Here is a 20,821-nt window from a genome sequence, read left to right on the forward strand (position 1 = left end):
TCCATGCGTGACTTGGTTATGTTACGAATTTTAGTTCGCTCACAGCCTCATACTCCCATCACACACTCAGACACGCCAATGTATCACACAACACAACCAATAAACACAACGATGCGCATACCGACAGGCGACCGCAGTAATTCACTACTGACAGTAGGCTAGCCGACTGGCATTAATATAGCCACCCTAGTAGTCAACTTTTCATAATTAAGAGTTGTCATTATCCAACGTCACACAACACATAATATAGTTATCATCTTGCTGTCTCCGCAGCGATAGAAAAAAACTCCGCGGTGGGATGATGCCCATGAACCATCTCGCCGTTGCACCTTCTCCTTGTCTGTGTCAAAGGCTCTCTCATTTAATTTTCCTTTCATTGTCCCTGTCTTAAACCACCAATCCATGACCTTGGTAATAGATTAGGCAACTCTTTAATAGATTAGGCTACTACTGTGTTCTCTTCGTTCTGAGTTGTATGTTAGAAATGTCGCAAAAATTGGCGGACCACCAAACGGAACAAAGAAAAACTTGAGGTAATTTGTTAGTTATCGTGTTGAGAAGAAAAGGTGTCTCTCAGAACAGACCACCTTCAGAATGCTGCCAAAGAAAAAAAACTTTCCTAAAAAAACATGTCCCAGAAAACTAAGGGTGGGGTTTGCAATGACTCCACCTCTAACGCCAGGTAAGCAGTGTCAGACCGTGGAAAGAGGAAAAGGAAGTAAATGAAGCGTAGCTGTGGTCAAATACTCCCCTAAAAAAATACAGGTAAGCGTATCTCGTCTGTTTGAGTGAATGTGTTTGTGAATGTGTTTGTGCTGGGTAAAGTGAGAGGCCTGGGAGGTTTTAAGGTTCGTCTGTGCTCTTTTCTAAGCACTCATGGGTGTGTTTGCAAGCTCACCACTTGACAGAAAGCAGATTAAGAATAGGACTAAGCATATGTTTAAAATCCTGAATATTTTATGAAGGTGATGTAGAAGATCATTTTGTAAGATATTGATGTAGGTTTATTTCAGTTCCCCAGTATTCACTTTAAGCAGTGGAGTATTACCTCACAGGCTGGAAAATGGCATGTCGTTGCTCTGAAAACCAGTTGGGTGAGCTTGTTAAACTGGAGTTGTGCAAACAATCAGAATGTCCCATGCAGTGCTGAGACTTCGGCTTTTCCCATGCATGTATTGAAAAGGGACTTACTTATGTAGTTGCCTGGCTTGACAGATGAGCTGAAAAATTAACAAAACACCAGAAACGTCAGGCTTCGGTCAAGAATACTTTGTTAAAGTATGGGAAAATTACATAAAAAAGGAACACAATCTACCAAATTGGACCCTGGATAGCTTGTATGCATCATATACTGCTATGTTTCATTGGTATAGTGAGTAAAATGATAAGCCATGTTACCACCTATGGTGTACAGTTGTATTGTATTTAAATGTAAACCATTGACTTGTCGTATACCTCATGACTTGAAAGTCCACTTGAGTTCATTTCTGAGAATGAGAGATCAAGGCAGGTGACTAGGTGTGTCCTGGTTACATTGTCACAAGCTTGAAATAGTGTAGCGTGTAGTTTTTGATGTCAGAAAGTTAAACAAATACTTTAAAGAGGTACAATGTAATTGAATAATGAAATAATATTATAATTGCAAAGATGAGAAATCAGAGCTCTGGTTTAACATGTCACATGAAATAGTGTAAGGAGTGAACATGTGGGCCTACCTGGAGATAGGAAGACAAAATCCAGGGCTTATTTTTGCAAAGTAGGTGTGCTTATCCAAGCACTATAGATTTTTGTCTGCTAATCATGTGAATAAGAGCCAGATATCATTTTGTCGTGATCTCAAAGGTGTATTTTTAATGCATATCTCTTGTTTGCCCAAAGGGCAAGCTCAGGCCTAGCTTTGCATCACCCGCTGCATGTTAACAACTGGTTTTATTTCATAATCCTTTAGTAAAGCTGCAGCTTCTCTACATGGTCAGCTCTTGCATAGAGCGGGAGAGCTAGTTCTAATGTCTACAATCATTTTTGGTTCAGAGAAAATGAACAATTTGAGTGTTTCATTGAATCTTTTGAGTGTTATGATAAGAGTTTACCATCGCTACTTTCAATGATCAACCCTTCAATTATTATTTAACAGGTATAATGGGGCAAAACCAGAGGCAGTGTGTACTCCTCCTCCTGGCTTTCTTTGGTTTCTTGAGCAAGAGCTCTGGATTTAGAATATGTTCATACAACGTGCAAGATTTCAACGTCTCCAAATTATCTGACCCAAGAGTCCTTCATCTTCTGACAAAGGTGAGCAGTTATTTCTCACAGTCTTTACCTCACATTATGACAGAATAGACAGGCCTGGCAACCTTTTGTTGTTCTGTATGATAATCAGGTTTCTCTGACCTGCTGACTGAGATGGTTCTCAATGGCCTACCCCCATGCCCATACTATGATTAATTGCAGTCACTCACACCTTAGTTTGCTTCCTGACCCCAGGTGTCTGAGCAATCCAGTGTGGGGACCTTTCCTTTGTTACCATGATAAGATTACCATTTTGGATATTATGCTGGCCAACTTTTGGTGGTCACAGCAGCTGCTTGATCATGAATCTTACAACCTTCAGCTCAAGAGAAATATTGGGCTGTGGAAATGTATCGGGCTAATTTGAGGTGTACTCGAGCCCCTGTGGCTGTGTTGGTCTTAAAGTATAGAGCTACACTCTCACCCACTGTTGCACATTACTGTAATGTGTTATGGCAGTTATCAGAAAGGTCAACTGAAATTGTTTACATCGCTGTTCACTGATGCTCAGGTTTTGTCACGCTGTGATGTGTGCCTTCTGCAAGAGGTGAGAGACCTGGATGGAAAAGCTATGAAAGTGCTGATTTCCTCACTCAACAGGTACAAGAGGGAAAGCAATTCTACTCACCTTTTGATACATCGACCTAAATCATCTTTTAGTGTTGTGTAGTTTTGTATGCTGCCTAATGACTGAATTTAAATCTTTTAGTCTAAAACTTTTTTCTCTTTTTACATTTCTTTCCTCAGATATGATGAGTTCAGTTATAAATATGTGGCCAGTAAAGGCTTGGGTGCGGAAGGAGATGAGCAGTATGTGTTTGTATACAGGTAAAACAGCAGCAGTGCAATGCAAGATTTTTCACACTGTCAGATGTGGCCAGTAACACACCCTAACCGTATTACCCAGTATCCAGCCTGGGGCACTTCTGTGTGTGAACGTGACACGTACAGGTGACATCCTCAGGATCGCTGTGTTGTTTACTTTTTTGTGAATTTGGGCTGTTTACTTATTGTCACAGAACCAAAACTGCTAAATTGGTGGACAAGTATCAGTATCCAGACACAAAGAAGGGAAGTGAAGATGTCTTCAGTCGAGAACCTTTCATAGTACATTTTAATTCATCAAAGACAGGTCAGTGGAATCCTGCAACTTGTTTGTGTGAAATATTTAGACCTAATTTATATCTCATATATCACCATAAATTTGACTAGCGTTCAGGTTTATCATGCAGATGACTAGGTATTACAGACATGCTCAGTAAGTCTTCCTTACTGATCGCTACTACAACACTGATATGATCACATGTGATCTCCCAGAATCATCCTTTGCATTCAATTCTAATCAAGCAGGAAAGTTCTGTACGGAATCTGAACAAATCCAGGTCTGATTGCTTGTATAAGATGCAGCTGTGTTTTTCCTTTGTTTAGAGGTGGGAGACTTTGTGCTGATTCCACTGCGTGTCGAGCCACTAAATGCCCTAAAAGAACTAGATGCACTTTATGATGTCCTCACAGAGATAAAGGAAAAATGGAACGTGGAGGTAAGGGATTATAGTGTGAGGGGGGCAGTGGGATTGAGGCTCTAGAGATTTACCATGGTGCATGCAGTTTTGGTGTTCAGCCTTTCGATAGTTTAATTTGTGTTTGTGTTCTCATGTTTACTAAAAGTACCTATCAATAATTATCAAAAGAAACCCCTCTTTCTCCCATTAAAAGAATGTGCTGTTACTGGGTGACTTCCATGCCGATTGTGGATATGTGACAAGGGAGAGCAGAAGGGGCAACCGGCTATTTTCAACCTTAGGCCTCTTTTGGTTGCTAAGGGATGATGCAGACACCACTGTCACAGACATGACTGACTGTGCCTATGATCGGTAAGGGAAGAAGGGGTTAAATTATCGATCGTGAAATGATTCATGAAATTGCTTATAGTCAATCTTATGTGTGTACGTTGTATTCATAGAAAGGTTTACATTAATTTACATTCATTACATTACATTTTGGCCTCAGCCCCATTCCACTGAATAACCTGTAACTCAACACGGCTCTGGAAAATGATTAATTATTAACGGCCGATAAAAAAAATCCCTTTTACACCTCTTGTAAGTAGCTTTGATCAAATGCCTACCAAGTGAACGGTAAATCTAAGTATGGTGGAGGAATTCCATAGCATGGATTGCACACCTCTGCTCATAATGTGTTTGGATTGTGCTTCAGCTAGTTTATAACAGTGTGACTGGTCATGTGATAGACAGCTGCATGAGTGATGACTAAACTGTGTCAGGTAAACAAGGGCTGCTTTTAATAGATTTAATCTTTTCCACGCAGCTTTGTGGTGCATGGAGAGAAGTTCCTGAGAGCTATCGAGCCGCTCTCTGCTCGTGTGTTCAACTTCAGAAAGAAGTACAAAATCAAAAGTGCTGAAGTAAGGATGCTTTATTTTTACCTTCCAGTTCTGAATCCTACAACACAGGTGCCTTTCTACCTCTGCAGTATTACAGTATGCAGCCACTGCCTTTGATTGATTTAATGGAGTAGGATTTAGTGGCATCTAGTGGTGAGGCTGCAGATTGCAACCAGCTAAATACTTCCCCTCCAAGTGCGTGGGAGAAGCTACGGTAGCCGTCAGATGCGAAAGCCCCACTGTAGTGTCAGTGTTATGGTTTGTCCATTCTGGGCTACTGTAGAAACATGGCGCCTCAACATGGCAGACTCTGTGGAGGTGGACCCTATGTAGATATGAAGGGCTCATTCTAAACTAACAAAACCATAGTTCATAATTACAGGTGATTATACACTAATGAAAACATAATTATGAATACTATATTCCATTTCTGGTAAAAGACCACACTAAATCATATATACTTCACTTGTAATTCAACTTTTCTTGGTGGTTGAGAATATTTGGGTGGATACGTGATAGATGACATTTCCACCAAACACTACACTTCCATCTTAAAAGAAGGACTGGACACCACTGGATTAGATCTTGGTTTTGATGCCACTGTTTTAGTGATCATGGACAATGGCAGTAGTTACCAGTCTGCCTTGTATCTCTGTGATTCACATTTACACCAAGTTTTTGGTCTTTCATTTGAACAAACCCTTTCTTAAATCTTTGTTCATGGTATAACATGGTACTCTATCTCTTCCAATGCAGGTACTCAAGATTAGCGACCACTACCCAATTGAAGTGCTCTTAAAGGAGAAGTCATCAGCCCAACAGTCATCAGCCCAACAGCAGGCCTTGCTGCAGCCATTTCTTCTCGTTCTCCCTCTCATTGCCATGGCGCTATCTACTCTGCCTGAATCCACAACATAAGCCAATGATAGATTAATGTACAGTGTGAATATGTAAAATCAATAATGGCCTCAGGCATTAATAGACATGCAAAGACCATATAATTAGTTGGCAGTTTTGGGAGTTGAAAAGACACTTTTCATGTCATGAATGGCCTCTTATGATCATTTTTACTCTCATGTAAACATTTTTGAACAATTGAGGACTGTTTTGTCTCATGAGGTCTCATTTATACAGTGGAAGTAGTCTTTACAAGTAAAAGTCCTGGATGAAAAATCCTTCTTAAGTAAAAGTACATAACTATTGGCAGCAAAATGTATTAAAGTAAAAGTATTTGGTTGGTATCTGGTTTGGTCCGTCAGTCTGACTGATTCAATTCAATTTTTTTATATAGCGGCAAAACAACAAAATTCTCTCAAGGCACTTTACAGAGCCCAGGGCCTGAACCCCCCTGGAGCAAGCACAATGGCGACAGTGGCAAGGAAAAACTCCCCCATAACAGGAAGAAACCTTGAGCAGAACCTCAGCTCATAAGGGGGGACCCATCTGCTTGGAGCCAGCCGGGTAGAGAGGTTGAGATAGAAACAGAAGGGGGCAGAAGGGGAGGGAGGAGAAGGGGAGGGGAGACATTCTGATATACGGCCGATGCATAGGGCATATGTAACGCCAAGAATAAGACATCAGATGGGATTTGCCCCTGATCCTTTTAGCTCTTTTTGCCCTCATGGAACCCTTGGCTCCTTTTTACATGTAATGTGGGAGTGTCCGAAGGTATCTAGATTGTGGAGAAAGGTGACCGAAATTGTTACGGACGTAACAGGAGTTCAGTTTCCTATGGACCCTGCTGTGCACCTATTAAATGATGACTCCCATCTTTCCCTTGCGGAAAAAGATCGTAAAGTCTGGCTTGTAGACCTCACTGCAGCCAAAAAGATTGTAGCCCAGTGCTGGAAATACCCCCATCATGACATGTATACTGTCCACTGGCTGCGGTCATTTTCGGACATACCTTACATGGAACTGTCATCTGCAAGAGTTAATAATGCTCAGCCACATACACTAGCAATACGGGAGAATTTGATATCCAGGTTGAAGGATCTACTGTTGTGATGTAGACATGATTTGTGACTGTCTCAATGCTCTGTTGGGTGGTGCGGGAGGAGGGTGGAGGGGATGGGGGGGGGGGGGTATCTGTATCTATATAAAATGTTTCCTGATGTGTTTGGTTATGTCTTTGATATGTAAAATAAAAAATTAATGAGAAAAAAAAAAGAAATATGGCAGATGAATGCATAAATGTATCGGGATAAGCATACTAGCATTTATGTGGCAAATGTACACAATACATACAAACATAAAATGGTATATACATGATACATACAAAATTGATAGTGGATAAGGTGGGGAGAGAGCTTAGTGGGTATACTGTGTGCTCGTAAGGTAACTATTACAAGGGTAAGTAGTGCAATAAAACAGAAAACTATGTTGATGGTACCAATTATTTACATTGCAGGAAAAGGCTGGCACAGAGTATGGGGTAGAATAAGTGCATGGTGGTGATGGGTTGGATTAGGCTGAGGGTTACTGCAAGTAGATTAGCTGGAGACTAATAAGGTGTTTAATGTTAGCTCTGTTTGAGGCTAGGCATTATTAGCTATCAACACAATTAGCTAGCAAGGTGCAATAGTTTCAATCACTTTACGAAGGGCATGTCTATGCTGGATGAAAAAGGTTTAAGTTATACAAACATACTTTATTTTACTCTGAAATCGCCCGTTTCCCATTGCATGTTGAAACTTGGAAACTGCTAGGCAGGATGTTTGGAAGAGTAACAACAGTTTTTTTTTAAACTTGTTACAGCTCAAGGAGGGGGCCTGGTCTTCAACCACTAACCACTGTCTGGGTTACAGAAAACAACCCAGAATGAGTTAAAAAAAAATAATGACTCAACAGCCCCACATTTTTTAGAGTACATGTTTCTACCCATAACGGACAAACCAAAACACTGGTACTAAAGAGGGATTTTAAGGCACCAGATGGCCACCGTAGTTTCTCCTACACGCTTGGAGAGAAATTATTCAGCCTCACAGCTGGATGCCACCAAATCCTACATGCACCGTTGAATGACATATGACATCCATGATCTGGTGTAGTCATTGCTACTCCAATCAGAAATTATTGCTGTGTAACTGAGTACATTCATTTGTGCTTGAGTAGGCCTACTGTACTGTCTTACTGAGATAATAATCTATAAACCTGTGTAGCCCTCAATCATTTTCATGTGACTTTGTTGCCGACTACTTCGTTGACCCCAGAACGATAGGTGGCGCTGTGAAAACATACATTGTGTGTTAGGTCTATGGCTCTAGTTGTGAAGAAGATGACAGTTCCCGGAGAGAGTTAGGAAACGTGGCCTTATGAGAAAAAAGAACCAATATTGATGTGAAACAGGTAGTGTTTGCGAACTCATCGACTGACCTTACGTTGCTCGGGAGAGCACACCGGCTTTCACAGTTTTCCGACGGTTGACATTACAGCAAAAATGGCAGATGTCGACCAAGGATCGGTGGCCCCGACTGAAACTTCACCGGCTCTGGACAGCTTGAATGCTACCGACACAAATGGAACCGATGCCGTCAATGCTACAGTGGCCAAATTCGTTGCAACACCAGAAGGCACAGCGTTGGCATATGGCAGCCTTGTATTCATGGCCTTGCTGCCAATCTTTTTTGGTGCGCTGCGCTCCGTCACCTGCTCAAAGAGCAAGGTAATTTACCTGGATATATTGCTCTATTTGACACAATCTAAGTAGCAGGCTAGCTAACTGGAGTATGATTTGTGGGATAAGTAGCTAGCTTGCTAGTTATGTCTAGTTAAATTATCTCAGGGTTTCCCCTTTAGGGTTTTATAGGGTAATTTAATGCCAATGTAGAGTACAGTTAAACGCTATGGATATATGTGGTCTGACAGCTGGTGAAGCTATCGATTCATTCCCCCCACACAGCTCATGCGCATTTAGCCAGGAAGCTAGTAGATAACGTTAGCTAACATTGTTTTTCATGATGCTAACTCGTTAGTTAGCTAGCTGACATTAATATGTATCGTCAACCAAACAGCTGGAAACCTTACCAGCTGATATTAGGAAGCGATCTCGTAATAAGATAGTTAACTTGTAAGGTAATTTAGAATGTTACTAGGCCTCATCTGACGCATGTGAGGCATTTTATGGATAAATGTACTCTTCTAATTAGGCAAAAAAAAAAAAAACGAATTTTTACTCTTTATGTAGGGTGAAGTGTAATAACCCTTAACATTATTTAATCTAACACTTGAGTGGGAAATGATTACCAGATTAAATGTTGAGCTCAACTTTAGCGATGAAAAACTGCCAAAACTGTCAAGATGCTATGTGCGAGAAGTCCTTTTGGAGTTACGAAACTGTAACGGTTAAGGGTTTGCTTGTAAACTGAAATAAATGGAAAACGTGTGCAACACAGAACCGTTATGAGATTGACTGCTGCTACCGGCCCTCGCCTCACAAATGTTACCTTTATTATTAAAGATGGAATTTGTCTGCTCACATCTCAATCCCTACATTGTGTGTAACGGGATTTGTTGCCTTTCATTCCTTTGGTGAATGATGCATGATTCAGAGGGGCATACACTTTTTTCTTGTGGGTGTTGATAACAGTTAGATGTTGTAATAACGGGGTGCTGAAAATGTGGTAACTAACGGCTTCTGAGTTCACTCACCGCATCCGCGAGCCTCTGCATCATGTCTTCGTGCCTTGCTTGGAGCGTGGCTTGTTCTCACCTCGAGTATTGCACTTAAACTCACTTGCTGCAGGGTTTCTCTAAATATTTTCTGTACACTTATTTCATCCGTAGGTTGACGGCGAAAATGGTTACGTGTACCGAGTGAGTATTTTAAACCGATAGCCCAGCGTACACATTTATTCCTCATGCTGTCTCAGTTTCACTCATTACCCGTGTTCATTTCATTCAATCGTGAGAAATAGTTACAAGATATTATTTATCACAGGTGAATAAACGAGAGGATTCATTTAATCAGTTCTATACTAACTGACTTTTGGCACGGGCTGCCATTGAATAACAAACACATTAGTGAATCACCATTTTGTACACGATTAATTAGATACACTTTGCAAGATATAAAGTTAGAGTTAATGGAAGTCCTTCTACACACGTGTATAAGTCGACGTGCACTTCGTAAGGTGTGCTCGTCAGCACACACCAAAGCAAGTTGTCAGTCCCTAGGAGAGAGGCATGTAAGATGATTGAATAAAAGCCGTCTATGTAAGAGCCCATTCCCTATTTGCCCGCAGTAAGCTTCAAGCGCTGACCCATTTTAGATGGATTTAAAGTGTAAATCCACCCTAAAATATATCTGTTTGAGCTGGAAACGAAATGATATGACTAAACTGTGATGAAACACATCAACACTATTGTTAATATAGACAATATTCCTATATTTATAAATAGAAAATCGTAATTTTATGGGTTGAAAATGGCCAACATGCCATTTTATGTTTAAAGTCATACTGAACCTTGCAAGGCCGATGCTGGCGTATCTACGACCATTTGGTGCATATACACGTCATGAAATGGGCGGCCCACCTTCCCTAGCCCCTGCCCGTGAGTGTGAGTGCCACTACATTTGCTGATCGAGACTCACTCTCAGCCCGTTTCCCACCTTTTAGGATTTTTACAAATTATGCAGTGGGTTGAGTTAGGGTCAGAGTTGGTGTGAAGTTTCACTTCAATTACTGGGGACAGGCTAATTTTACTCCTCAATCCTTTAGGTCTCTCCAGTACATTACTCTCTGCCTGCCAGTCATGCCCTGCTCTTATCTATAAATACTCTGATCTATAAATAGCCAAAAACCCTCCGAAACAAACTGGCTTACATGACAAAGTCATTGTGTTCAGTTTTCTGTGAAACACAGCTCTGGTTATTGTATTTGGAGTTGAAGGCTTTCTCACTCTCTGAGGTCTTCATTAGTTTGCAATTGTATGCGCTGTATTATCTGTAGGTAACCTGTAACCACTCCATCTTTTTTCTCTCTCTTTCTTCTTCTCCTGCCTCTCCTTCCCCATAGAACTCCTCAGACATGCCTGAGACCATCACGAGCAGAGATGCTGCCCGCTTCCCCATCATAGCCAGCTGCACCCTCTTTGGCTTGTATCTCTTCTTTAAGGTGAGGCGGAAGCGCTGCGTGAACACATGGCCTATTAGGAGGAGACACATAGACCAATCACTTCCTGTTAAAAAGAAGAGAAAAAAAAATTGCACACATCATCCTTACTTCCTGCCCTCCATATTGTGCCCTGATGTGAAAGTGACACGTGTGTGTGTGTGTGTGTGTGCTCTAAACCCTTGCACAGCTGCCCCTGCTCACACTGATAACATTTGGTTGTAGTACCCGGAAGAAAGAAATATTCTGTTTCATGAGGTCCTCGTTGTTGTATCACATTTGTTGTCTTGAAAACCAATCTTGTTATTAGGTTATTATAATCTAGTCATCTGAAGGGTCTACACTGAATAAGAGGTTATTAGAGACATTCAAGAAATCCTGTTTCCTGGAAAGGTCTATGCATAGGAGAATGATTGTATCCTACTAGTGTTGATGGTACTGTAAATGTTGTTCCTTCTGCTTGTTGTCTATCTTGTAATGGGATGTGATTTTTGGTCAAGTTGCTGTCTGATTTAAAAAATGAATTCATATATATTATATATATTTTCTTTTCTTTTTTTAAAGCATCTGTAAAATGTTATTACCATAACCATATTTGGATTTGGACAAACTGATTCAAATCTAACTTGTTTGGCTAAAGCTTACCAGATATGATGAATCAAACCAGATATACCAAAATCCAAAACTTGACAAGGAACATACTCTCTCTCTTTCTCTGTCTCTTTCTCTGTCTGTCTTTGTGTGTCTGTTTTAGATTTTCTCACAAGAGTATATTAACATGCTGCTATCAATGTACTTCTTTGTGCTGGGGATCCTGGCCCTGTCTCACACCATGAGGTAAGACAGGCCTCAGGGTGCTTTTCCTTTTGCACCACAGGAGGCTCGTAGCATGACCGACTAATTGCATTGTACTGTGGATGATGTGGTCCGTGGCTCGGTGCTGTCCTTGGTCCTCATAAAGCCTTTTGAGTTGTTGTGTTTCCTGGCCCTCATGAGTCATTATGACACCTCTCTGTCAGTCCCTTCATGAACAGGGTGGTCCCAGCCAGCGTGCCCAATAAGCTGTATCAGCTCCTCTTCACCCAGGGTACAGGGGAGAGCAAAGAGGGTGAGCACATTGCTCTCTCCATCTCTCTCTCTCTCTCTCCTCTCTCTCTCTCTCTCTCTCTCTCTCTCCATCTCTCTCTCTCTTTTTATTTCTGTCACTGTCTTTCTGTTTCTGGCGTCTCTCTTCTGACACATTTTACTTTGAATCTTTGCCTTTGCGGTCATCCTATCCACCTAATCACTCAGTGGCTGTCCCTATTTCTTCTCTTATTTTCTCACTGTAGTTGATGCTAACTCCAGTACTTTTTTTTCTGTCACATAAATGCAGTGCCCATTTTCTTTACCTTCTAGTTTTTTTCAGATCTCTGAGAGTGATAACTGTTAGCCATGATGTAATTTAGCGTTACTATCATTGTCAACAACTAAAAGTAAACAGTGCTATAAACTCATAACCCTGACTTGTGATTGTGCTTTTGTCCTCACAGAGATAGTCAACTATGAGTTTGACACCAGGGACCTCTTCTGTCTGGTTATCAGTGCAGTTGTGGGGGTCTGGTACATTCTCAAAAAGGTAACATAACATTTAAGATTTATTTCTATGTATGTCATTTTAGGTCATCTTTATGTGGTTGGGATTTTGCTGTGCATCAACACATAATTATAGAAAATGACCTTAAATAGCTTGTACTCAAAACCTTTGGCAATGTTGTCAAAGATGAATAAAGAGTTGATTATGACCAAGAAATCCAGACGTTGGTGGCAATACGTTTTACCTGAAACGCCAAGGCTCATTTTAGGCCATTGTAAACGCCAGACATTGAGTTTTACAAGTTGTAAGGAGTTTACAGCTCTGGCATTGAATCGGTGTGTGTGTGTGTATAACCGACAGCACTGGGTGGCCAACAACCTCTTTGGATTGGCCTTCGCTCTGAATGGTGTTGAGCTTCTTCACCTGAATAACGTCAGCACAGGATGCATCCTCTTGGGAGGCCTGTTTGTCTACGACGTCTTTTGGGTAAGTCTGTGTGTAAGTGGGTGCATTTGTGTGTGTGTATATGCATGTTTTGTAAGGGTGTTAACATAAGTGTAACAGAGGGAGAAAGAGAGAGAGAGAGAGAGAGAGAGAGTGTGTGTGTGTGTGTCTGTGTGTGTTGCCAATGACGAAGAAGAGTCAGGTTCAGAGAGCACAGTCAAAAGCTGCATTGCAGCATTCCCACATACCCTCCTCCAGCTGTTCTCACTCCAAACAGGCAAATATGCATCTGGCAGTTGAGATAATGCAAATGGCTGACCACAAACTCTGTGGACTCTTCCTTCCTTTTCTCTGAACCTGGACTTTCCACGTCAGCTTTCCGCTAGTAGACAGTGCACGTCTGTCCGTACCCTGCAGGTCATCCAGCGTTTGCCGACTCACGCGGAGCAGCTGTTGACTCGGCCGAGTAAACACAACCTTTCTGTTTCTCTTGTTTTTTCCCCTACAGGTGTTTGGCACAAATGTCATGGTTACAGTGGCCAAGTCCTTTGAGGCACCCATCAAGTGTGAGTATTTTATTCTGCTGTTTTGTTTCTCATCAGCTGTTATCAGCAATGACCAATATTGACCCAAGGCATAAAAAATGGGCCTCTTGTCACTGGCAGTTGTTTTTAATGATGCAAGAACGTTATCAGTGACTGCTGTTATAGCCCCTCACCGTAACTCAAACATAGTACTTGCTGTCATGACCATGAGGTTAGCTACCTGATAGGACAGCTGCCTATAATACCCAAATGTATAATACATATATACATTTATATATATTCTAATAGTTATACATACATTTCTACATCAAATCTGATGGAGTGAGTGATCAAATGCTTGTGTAAAGTGAATGTGAGTAAGGCTGTGGCAGTGACACAGTGGGAGCCGGTGAGGTCATGACATGTATGATCTTATCTGTCCTTTTCGTCATTTCAGTGGTTTTCCCTCAGGACCTTCTGGAGAGGGGGCTGAACGCCAGTAACTTTGCCATGCTCGGCCTGGGCGATATCGTCATCCCAGGTGAGTTCACAACACTGGCACAACATCACCAGGCCCCTTTCAAGTATCGTCTGGCACAATTTTACTGTTCAACAGAAATGGGCAGCTATGCTTGTTTTATTAGGTTGTTAAATCAAACAAGATTAAATCAGCTGTACATCTAACATTCCCTCAATGGTCTGTGGAATAATAGTATGCCACTAGAGGGGGCTATAATGTTCCTTTTGTGCTTTTTTGTTGAGTTATTCTTTCTGAATCCAATTGCATTCTGCCATCCTGTGTTAACTTGTTCTGTCTACTCTTTCTCATTTTCCAGGCATCTTCATTGCATTGCTGCTCCGCTTTGATGTTAGGTAAAACTGATTTCCATATTAGTTTGTGTATGTGTTTGATGCTGTTGGTCCCATAAGCTGTAGTAATACTCCGTGTGACACAAACTGTATCTGAACTGTGTGTGTGTGTGTGTGTGTGTGTGTGTGTGTGTCTGTCTCATAGTTTGAAGAAGAATACCAGGACCTACTTCTATACCAGTTTTCTAGCTTACATCTTTGGTCTGGGCCTCACCATTTTCGTCATGCACACTTTCAAAGCTGCTCAGGTGAGGGAAACCGAACTAGACCTAGCCCCAAACACTTGTTGATGAATATTGCATGGTGGATTTGGAGGATATCTTGTGTACGACCCTAATCTGTAAACAGACCTGATTCTGAATTTCTAGGTAGATGATTATCCATGTTCCTAACGTGTGTTTGTGTGTGTGTGTGTGTGTTTCCCCTTCAGCCTGCTCTCTTGTATCTGGTGCCAGCCTGTATTGGTTTCCCAGTGGTGGTGGCCTTGCTCAAAGGAGAGTTGACAGAGTTGTTCAGGTATCTCCTCTTTCCTGTAATAGAACCCTACACAATATATACGCATCCTACAGTCATTGCTAAAAATGTGTGTGTGTCTTTCTATCCATCGGTTAGCCTGTGTTTCCAGTATCTATGTACATTGCCCAGTTGAGACGCCTTAGAGTTTATGCTGTGATTAATGGTGTCTTACATTTTAAACTTCCATTCTGAAGTTTGCTGCAATTCTAAACGTTGGTTTTACATCCAAGCCTTTAAAGTAAAAGGCTCTAGTTGAATCCTTTTTTTTCTTTTTTTTTAGTCCTTTTACTCCTGTACTTTTAAATTATAAATAACTGGAAAATAACCAAACCTCCCAACCTAATGGGACTGAAGGAGTTGTCTTGATCTGAAGTGAAAAGCCATAACACAGACTTGGCTATCTCTGACCCATGAGTGCTGTGGTACTCTGTTCTGGCCATCCACAGTTATGAAGCACATGAATGGTGGACTGACCACATTATAGTTCTCCCTGCTCCACTCACGTCATTGTGTTTTTCTTCTTTTTGTTTCATTTATCTTTGCCTGCCTTTATTTACCTGTCTCTCTCTCAATCACTCAGTAGACTTTGGGTGCACACAAAAAGTCACATTATAATCTCTCTTTCTCTCAGTCTTTCTCTCTCATTCACACACACACACACACACACACACACACACACAAGGCCATACCCCATATCACACAGTAGATCTGTACTGGATAGGAAACTATGATCAGTAGTCATAACAACACAAAGGGCGCAGCCAGGGAGTAAAGGGGGTGGTGGGGGTGTGTGTGTCTGCTTTGGCCAGCTCGGGAGGGCAGCGGAGGGCACTGGCGGGACACCTGGCACCTGCATGGCCATGTGATGTGTGAGCAGGAACATTCCCCACACTCCTGCCAGGAGCTGGCACCGGCCACGGCGATAGTAGTCATGGCAACGACCAACCAGTGACCTTTATGCCACGCCTGGTCTCAGGACCTTCAGAGTCCCACTGTGTTTCTCCACAACACTGTTCCGGGACAAAGGAAGTTCACATAAAAAAGTGAAAATGCCCTCCTAAGGGCGTTATTGAATGGGAACACGTCAGTTACCTGAATGGCGTTTGTTCTTTTTTATGATTATGCTGTCAAGTAAATTTCATTTGCGGGGTATCTGAGTATATTTGGTGATCTAGAGGGGTAGATGCACTGCTCACCCTTCATCTTCCTGTGTAGACTTGCCCCTGGCTGTCCCTTCTCTCCTTTCCTGAGTTTCTCTACGATTCTCTCTCCTGTCGTGTTCTTTCAGTCATCTTTAAAAAGCTTGCTTTTTTTAATCTCTCCCCTCTCTTCTCCTATCCTCTCTCCTCTTTATCCCCTCTTTTCTTTCCTTCTGCATTTTTCTCTTATGGCTTCCTTTCTCTACTTCTTCTTCTTCCTCCTCCTCCCCTCTCTCCTCCTCGCTGGCGCTCAGCTATGAGTCTGCGGAGGAGGTGCTGCCCCACACCCCGCGCCTCACACACTTCCCCACCATCTCGGGGTCCCCAGCCAGCCTAGCCGCCTCCATGCAGGGTCCCCCCTCTCCCCCCTGGCGCCGCCGACACACGCCCGCTAACATGTAGGCCTCCGGGCCCCGATCGGGGCCTCTCACCTGGGCAGGTATGCCCCAGACAAACCCACCCTAACCCTACCCCAGCTCTCCACTCCCCTTCCACCGTCACTCGCCAACTCATTCTGCCTCTGCCCCCATGCCCACCAGCTACCACCTTTCCCATCCTTGTGTCATATCTCATCCTAATCTGATGTGCCGACTGTCCTCATGCCAATGGCTCCGCTGTGCCCCCCACTGTGCAACCCCCCTCGTGCCACCCTCTGTGCCCTTCGCACCTGTACTCCTCTGCTCTGGCTGCCTGCCTGGTGCCAGTCTCTCCCATCCTGCTTTCACAGCAAGGTCACTCCCTCCCCGTCCGCCTGAGTCCTTCTTCTCCACCCAATCTGCTTTGTTTTGGTTTCTGTTGCGCTTCTCCCACAGCCATACAGTGGGGCCCTTCACACTTCCCCACCATTTACTTTTTTTAATATATATTTTTGGACACATCCCACACATGGTGTTTGTGGAATGGCTGATTGACCACTTCGGCCCGTCTATTGTTTCTGCCCTCATCAGCTGTGTGATGGTGTTCAGTGAATGTGGCTCAAATGTCCATCCTGACTGATTGTTTTGTGCTGTGTGGTGTCACCCTGTCATTTGATGGTTGTTATGTGTTGTCCATCACAGCTTTACTGATTTGAAGTCTCCTCTCTCCTGGCAAAAGGTATGAGGAAACTCCCCCGGAGACAGAGGAGACCTCCCCAGAAGAGACGACAGAGACTGAGAAAAAGGACCAATAACCAGGACGACCTGCACCTGCACGCCCCCCCCATGACCCTGGGAAAACCCTCCATCCACCAACACCACATTTCACGAGCCACACTCACTTCCTGGTCTCATGGCCTGGGAGGACCTGCCATGATGCCGACGTGCCGTGTCATACATGGAAATGGCCCGTTATTCTCAGTAACTGTTTATGATGTTGGAATGTTTTTGTTGTCTGTAAATGGTTTATGAAAATGGAAACAAAAAAAAAGCTTCTACTGTGCCTATGAATTCCTTTTGTTTTGTTGCTGTTTTTTTTTTATATACAACTTTCATCTATTGAATATGCCTTCTGCAATGTCATCGATTATTTTTAAATGTGGACCTCTGTTCTCGTCAAGACCAGTGTTTTAACCTTTTTTTGTCTGGGAGATAAAAAGAGAATCACAAGTGGTGTTTAGTGTATATGAAAAGCAAGGCTTGTGAGTTTAAAATGGCAACAGACCATTTGGGTTTAAATTTGGGTCATTCTCCAGTTTTGTCCAGTAGTGTCAGAGGTGCAGTATGGTACTTTTGTTTGTTTTGGTTCCTAAAAAACTGTTTGAAACTGCACCGCAACGTTGGAAAAGGGGTGCGTGAGCGACTGGCGTGGGAATGTGAATACTGAGATGCTGTTGGATGACGGCGTATCTCCATTACCTAGTATTTGTATTTTCAGAAAAGGAGACCAAAGTGGGACCAAAATATTAGTCTTCTAGTTTTCATTTTATTTGTGTTTTTTCCCTTCCGCCTATGGTATATTATTTAAATGTTCTGGTCTTTCTGGCTCTGGAGGCAGGGAGTGACCTTTCTTAGGGACAGTGCACATGAGCGTTTATTTTTTTCTGTTTTTTTTTTTGTATGTGCTTATAAAGGATCATGTCATGTCCATAGGATTTATTACGCTCTGCTTGGTGAAAGACAAAAAAAAGTGTCCCATTGTTTTTTGCAGTCTCATCCTGATTAATCTCATTTCTCTTGGTGTACCAGTGCAAGGTTAAGCTTCCTTGAGGAGCAGTTATCTTTTTTTTCCTCTCACTTTTTTTTTTTTTGCAATAAAGTGTGGTGTGGTATACCACTTGTAGACAAGCATAAAAATGGTGTGGATGTTATTTTCTGTGCGTTTGCGTTTGTGAATGTCTGACCGTAAGGACAGCATGCCATGGACACCAGTGAGATCCCTGATGTGTGGAAACCATTATTGGGATCTGACTGTAACTACAGCTACTACAGTCTCCTCAGATTACTAAAACTGGAATCACAATACCCCTCTAGTTAATGCTAAACCAGCGCATATTGACCAAACCTATATGAAAGCAACCATCGCACCTAAGCAATTTGTGTGCTGTGTCAGTCTTGTCTGCTGAGTCACTAGGTGGCGCCACCGACACAAGTAATAGTGTGAGCTCCTCACTGATGGCAGGTTTGGGTGCAGCTGGAGCTGAGGCTGAAGTTAGTGATTAGATGGCGATTACTCCTTGGCCTGTGTTCGCTGGCATTCGCTACTATCACTGACCCAAACCACATGAGATATGAAACAAGTACTTAAACTGAGTTGTACAGCACAGAGTGTACGATCGGATAAGATTATTCAGTTGAATATAAAGATTTAGCCTAGCTCATGTAAGTCAATAAGCCATAACAGTCCCCATATTCTGTCATACAGAATAGCACTTTACTATTTCATTCTTTGTGAGGGAACTGAAGCTCATAATAAACGAAGCACAGAAGGGCTTTAACACTTAAGAGAATGCCATGATAAAAATGATTGACAGATGCTGTTATGCTGTTAGTGTTTTATTCTATTCAATATTGAAGTGTAAATGATTTTAAGGTTTAAAGATACCAAAACTGGGGCCACAGGTACAGAGGGATTCTACCGTAAGGTACAGTGCTGATGTGAGTGATGCACTATTTCCCTCTTCCTCTCAAACACAGGCCTATTTGCAAATGAAACATGACAACTACATCTGACTTTCCTCACCCAGGCGTCAACAGGTGAGGGCATAGATGGCGGTCGCGCCAGTGAAAACCCTCAGTACTAGTGAGAGATTTATTATTCCACACTGTGTATGAGGTTCTTAAATGATAATAATGATATGTTTTGAGAATGTTTCTAGATAGTTCTGAGTGCTGTTTTCCATGTGCGGCTCCTGGGATGTTTTGCGCATCGCTGTGGAGCAGGAAATGATGACTCTAAAGGGTAAGGGTGGAATTCAGAGGTTAATCCGTTCATATACTATTTGTTATTTGTTGAAGCTTATTTTCTTGTGTTTGTGTGTGTGTGTGTTTGCTCTGCTCAGAGCCTGTGTCCTTGTGTTGTGTGGATGCAGCCGGCTACAGATTCTGGTTCCCAGCATTCAGGAGGCTCCAGCTCACAGCGCTGTGACAACAGTCAAACAGTTTCCCTGGGGACATCAAGCCAGGCGTGAAGCCACCTGATAGTGGTTAAACACACACACACACACACACTCACACACACACACACACACGCACACACAAATACACACATGTATGTGTACACACCTGGTCCTCCACATACCCACATGTATGCACATGTACAGATATGCATGCACACAAACACAACACTGACCTCTTTCATGAAACTCACAATCATTGTCACATATGCACACTCTTTACTCATTCAACTTCATACACACACTGTCACACTGACACACAGTCACACACACTGACACACACTCACACACACTCACACTGTCACACACTGACACACACTCACAGACACTGACACACACTCACACACACACACACACTGTCACACACTGACACACACTCACAGACACTGACACAGACTGACACACACTCACACACACACTGTCACACTGACACACACACACACTCACACACTCACACACACTGTCACACACTGACACACACTGACACACACTCACAGACACTGACACAGACTGACACACACTCACACACACACTGTCACACAGACTCACACACACTCACACACACTCACACACACTGTCACACACTGACACACACTCACAGACACTGACACAGACTGACACACACTCACACACACACTGTCACACTGACACACTCACAGACACTGACACAGACTGACACACACTCACACACACACTGTCACACTGACACACACTCACACACACTGTCACACACTGACAGACACTCACACACACACTGTCACACACTGACACACACTCACAGACACTGACACAGACCGACACACACTCACACACACACTGTCACACTGACACACACTCATGGACACACTGACACACACTCACAGACACTGACACAGACTGACACACACTCACACACACACTCATAGACACACTGACACACACTCACAGACACTGACACAGACTGACACACACTCACACACACACTTGTCACACTGACACACACTCACAGACACTGACAGAGACACTGACACACACTCACACACACACTGTCACACTGACACACACTCATAGACACACTGACACACACTCACAGACACTGACACAGACACTGACACACACTCACACACACACACTGTCACACTGACACACACTCATAGACACTGACACAGACTCACACACACACTGACACAGACTGACACACACTCACAGACACTGACACAGACTGACACACACTCACACACACACTGTCGCACACTGACACACTCACACACACACTGTCACAGACTGACACACACTCACAGACACTGACACAGAC

At 42.8% G+C, this 20,821-nt stretch overlaps 2 protein-coding genes across 4 annotated transcripts; both read left to right on the forward strand.

Annotated features, from left to right (window-relative positions):
* The first annotated feature begins 571 nt into the window (after positions 1-571).
* Positions 572-5,937, forward strand: LOC105906412 (deoxyribonuclease-1-like). 2 transcript variants are annotated; one of them, XM_012834548.3, is made up of 9 exons: positions 572-765; positions 2,135-2,292; positions 2,801-2,889; positions 3,037-3,117; positions 3,309-3,421; positions 3,718-3,830; positions 4,006-4,163; positions 4,618-4,714; positions 5,450-5,937. In XM_012834548.3, the coding sequence occupies exons 2-9, from the start codon at positions 2,140-2,142 to the stop codon at positions 5,609-5,611; spliced, it is 966 nt and encodes a 321-aa protein (XP_012690002.2). In that variant the 5' UTR covers positions 572-765; positions 2,135-2,139; the 3' UTR covers positions 5,612-5,937. The 2 variants fall into 2 exon arrangements, with proteins under 2 accessions (XP_012690002.2, XP_031422367.1); XM_031566507.2 differs by lacking the exon at positions 572-765 and adding an exon at positions 791-848.
* A 1,993-nt stretch (positions 5,938-7,930) lies between these two features.
* hm13 (histocompatibility (minor) 13) lies at positions 7,931-18,208 on the forward strand. 2 transcript variants are annotated; one of them, XM_012834588.3, is made up of 13 exons: positions 7,931-8,357; positions 9,479-9,508; positions 10,711-10,809; positions 11,561-11,643; positions 11,826-11,914; positions 12,339-12,424; positions 12,743-12,868; positions 13,335-13,392; positions 13,808-13,891; positions 14,187-14,223; positions 14,366-14,468; positions 14,651-14,736; positions 17,031-18,208. In XM_012834588.3, exons 1-13 carry the CDS (start codon positions 8,133-8,135, stop codon positions 17,104-17,106), a joined length of 1,182 nt encoding a protein of 393 aa, XP_012690042.1. In that variant the 5' UTR covers positions 7,931-8,132; the 3' UTR covers positions 17,107-18,208. The 2 variants fall into 2 exon arrangements, with proteins under 2 accessions (XP_012690042.1, XP_012690043.1); XM_012834589.3 differs by lacking the exon at positions 9,479-9,508.
* Positions 18,209-20,821: the final 2,613 nt, after the last annotated feature.

The sequence above is a fragment of the Clupea harengus genome, chromosome 4, assembly GCF_900700415.2.
Source record: "Clupea harengus chromosome 4, Ch_v2.0.2, whole genome shotgun sequence".
NCBI lineage: Eukaryota > Metazoa > Chordata > Actinopteri > Clupeiformes > Clupeidae > Clupea > Clupea harengus.

What these genes read in the sequence shown, in the direction of transcription:
- LOC105906412 (XM_012834548.3), top strand. Translation starts at nt 2,140, where the DNA reads ATGGGGCAAAACCAGAGGCAGTGTGTACTCCTCCTCCTGGCTTTCTTT. An exon ending in TCCTTCATCTTCTGACAAAG is followed by an intron (nt 2,293 to 2,800) that starts GTGAGCAGTTAT and finishes ACTGATGCTCAG; the next exon opens with GTTTTGTCACGCTGTGATGT. An exon ending in CAGTATGTGTTTGTATACAG is followed by an intron (nt 3,118 to 3,308) that starts GTAAAACAGCAG and finishes TTATTGTCACAG; the next exon opens with AACCAAAACTGCTAAATTGG.
- hm13 (XM_012834588.3), top strand. Translation starts at nt 8,133, where the DNA reads ATGGCAGATGTCGACCAAGGATCGGTGGCCCCGACTGAAACTTCACCG. An exon ending in GGGCGATATCGTCATCCCAG is followed by an intron (nt 13,892 to 14,186) that starts GTGAGTTCACAA and finishes CTCATTTTCCAG; the next exon opens with GCATCTTCATTGCATTGCTG. An exon ending in ACACTTTCAAAGCTGCTCAG is followed by an intron (nt 14,469 to 14,650) that starts GTGAGGGAAACC and finishes TTTCCCCTTCAG; the next exon opens with CCTGCTCTCTTGTATCTGGT.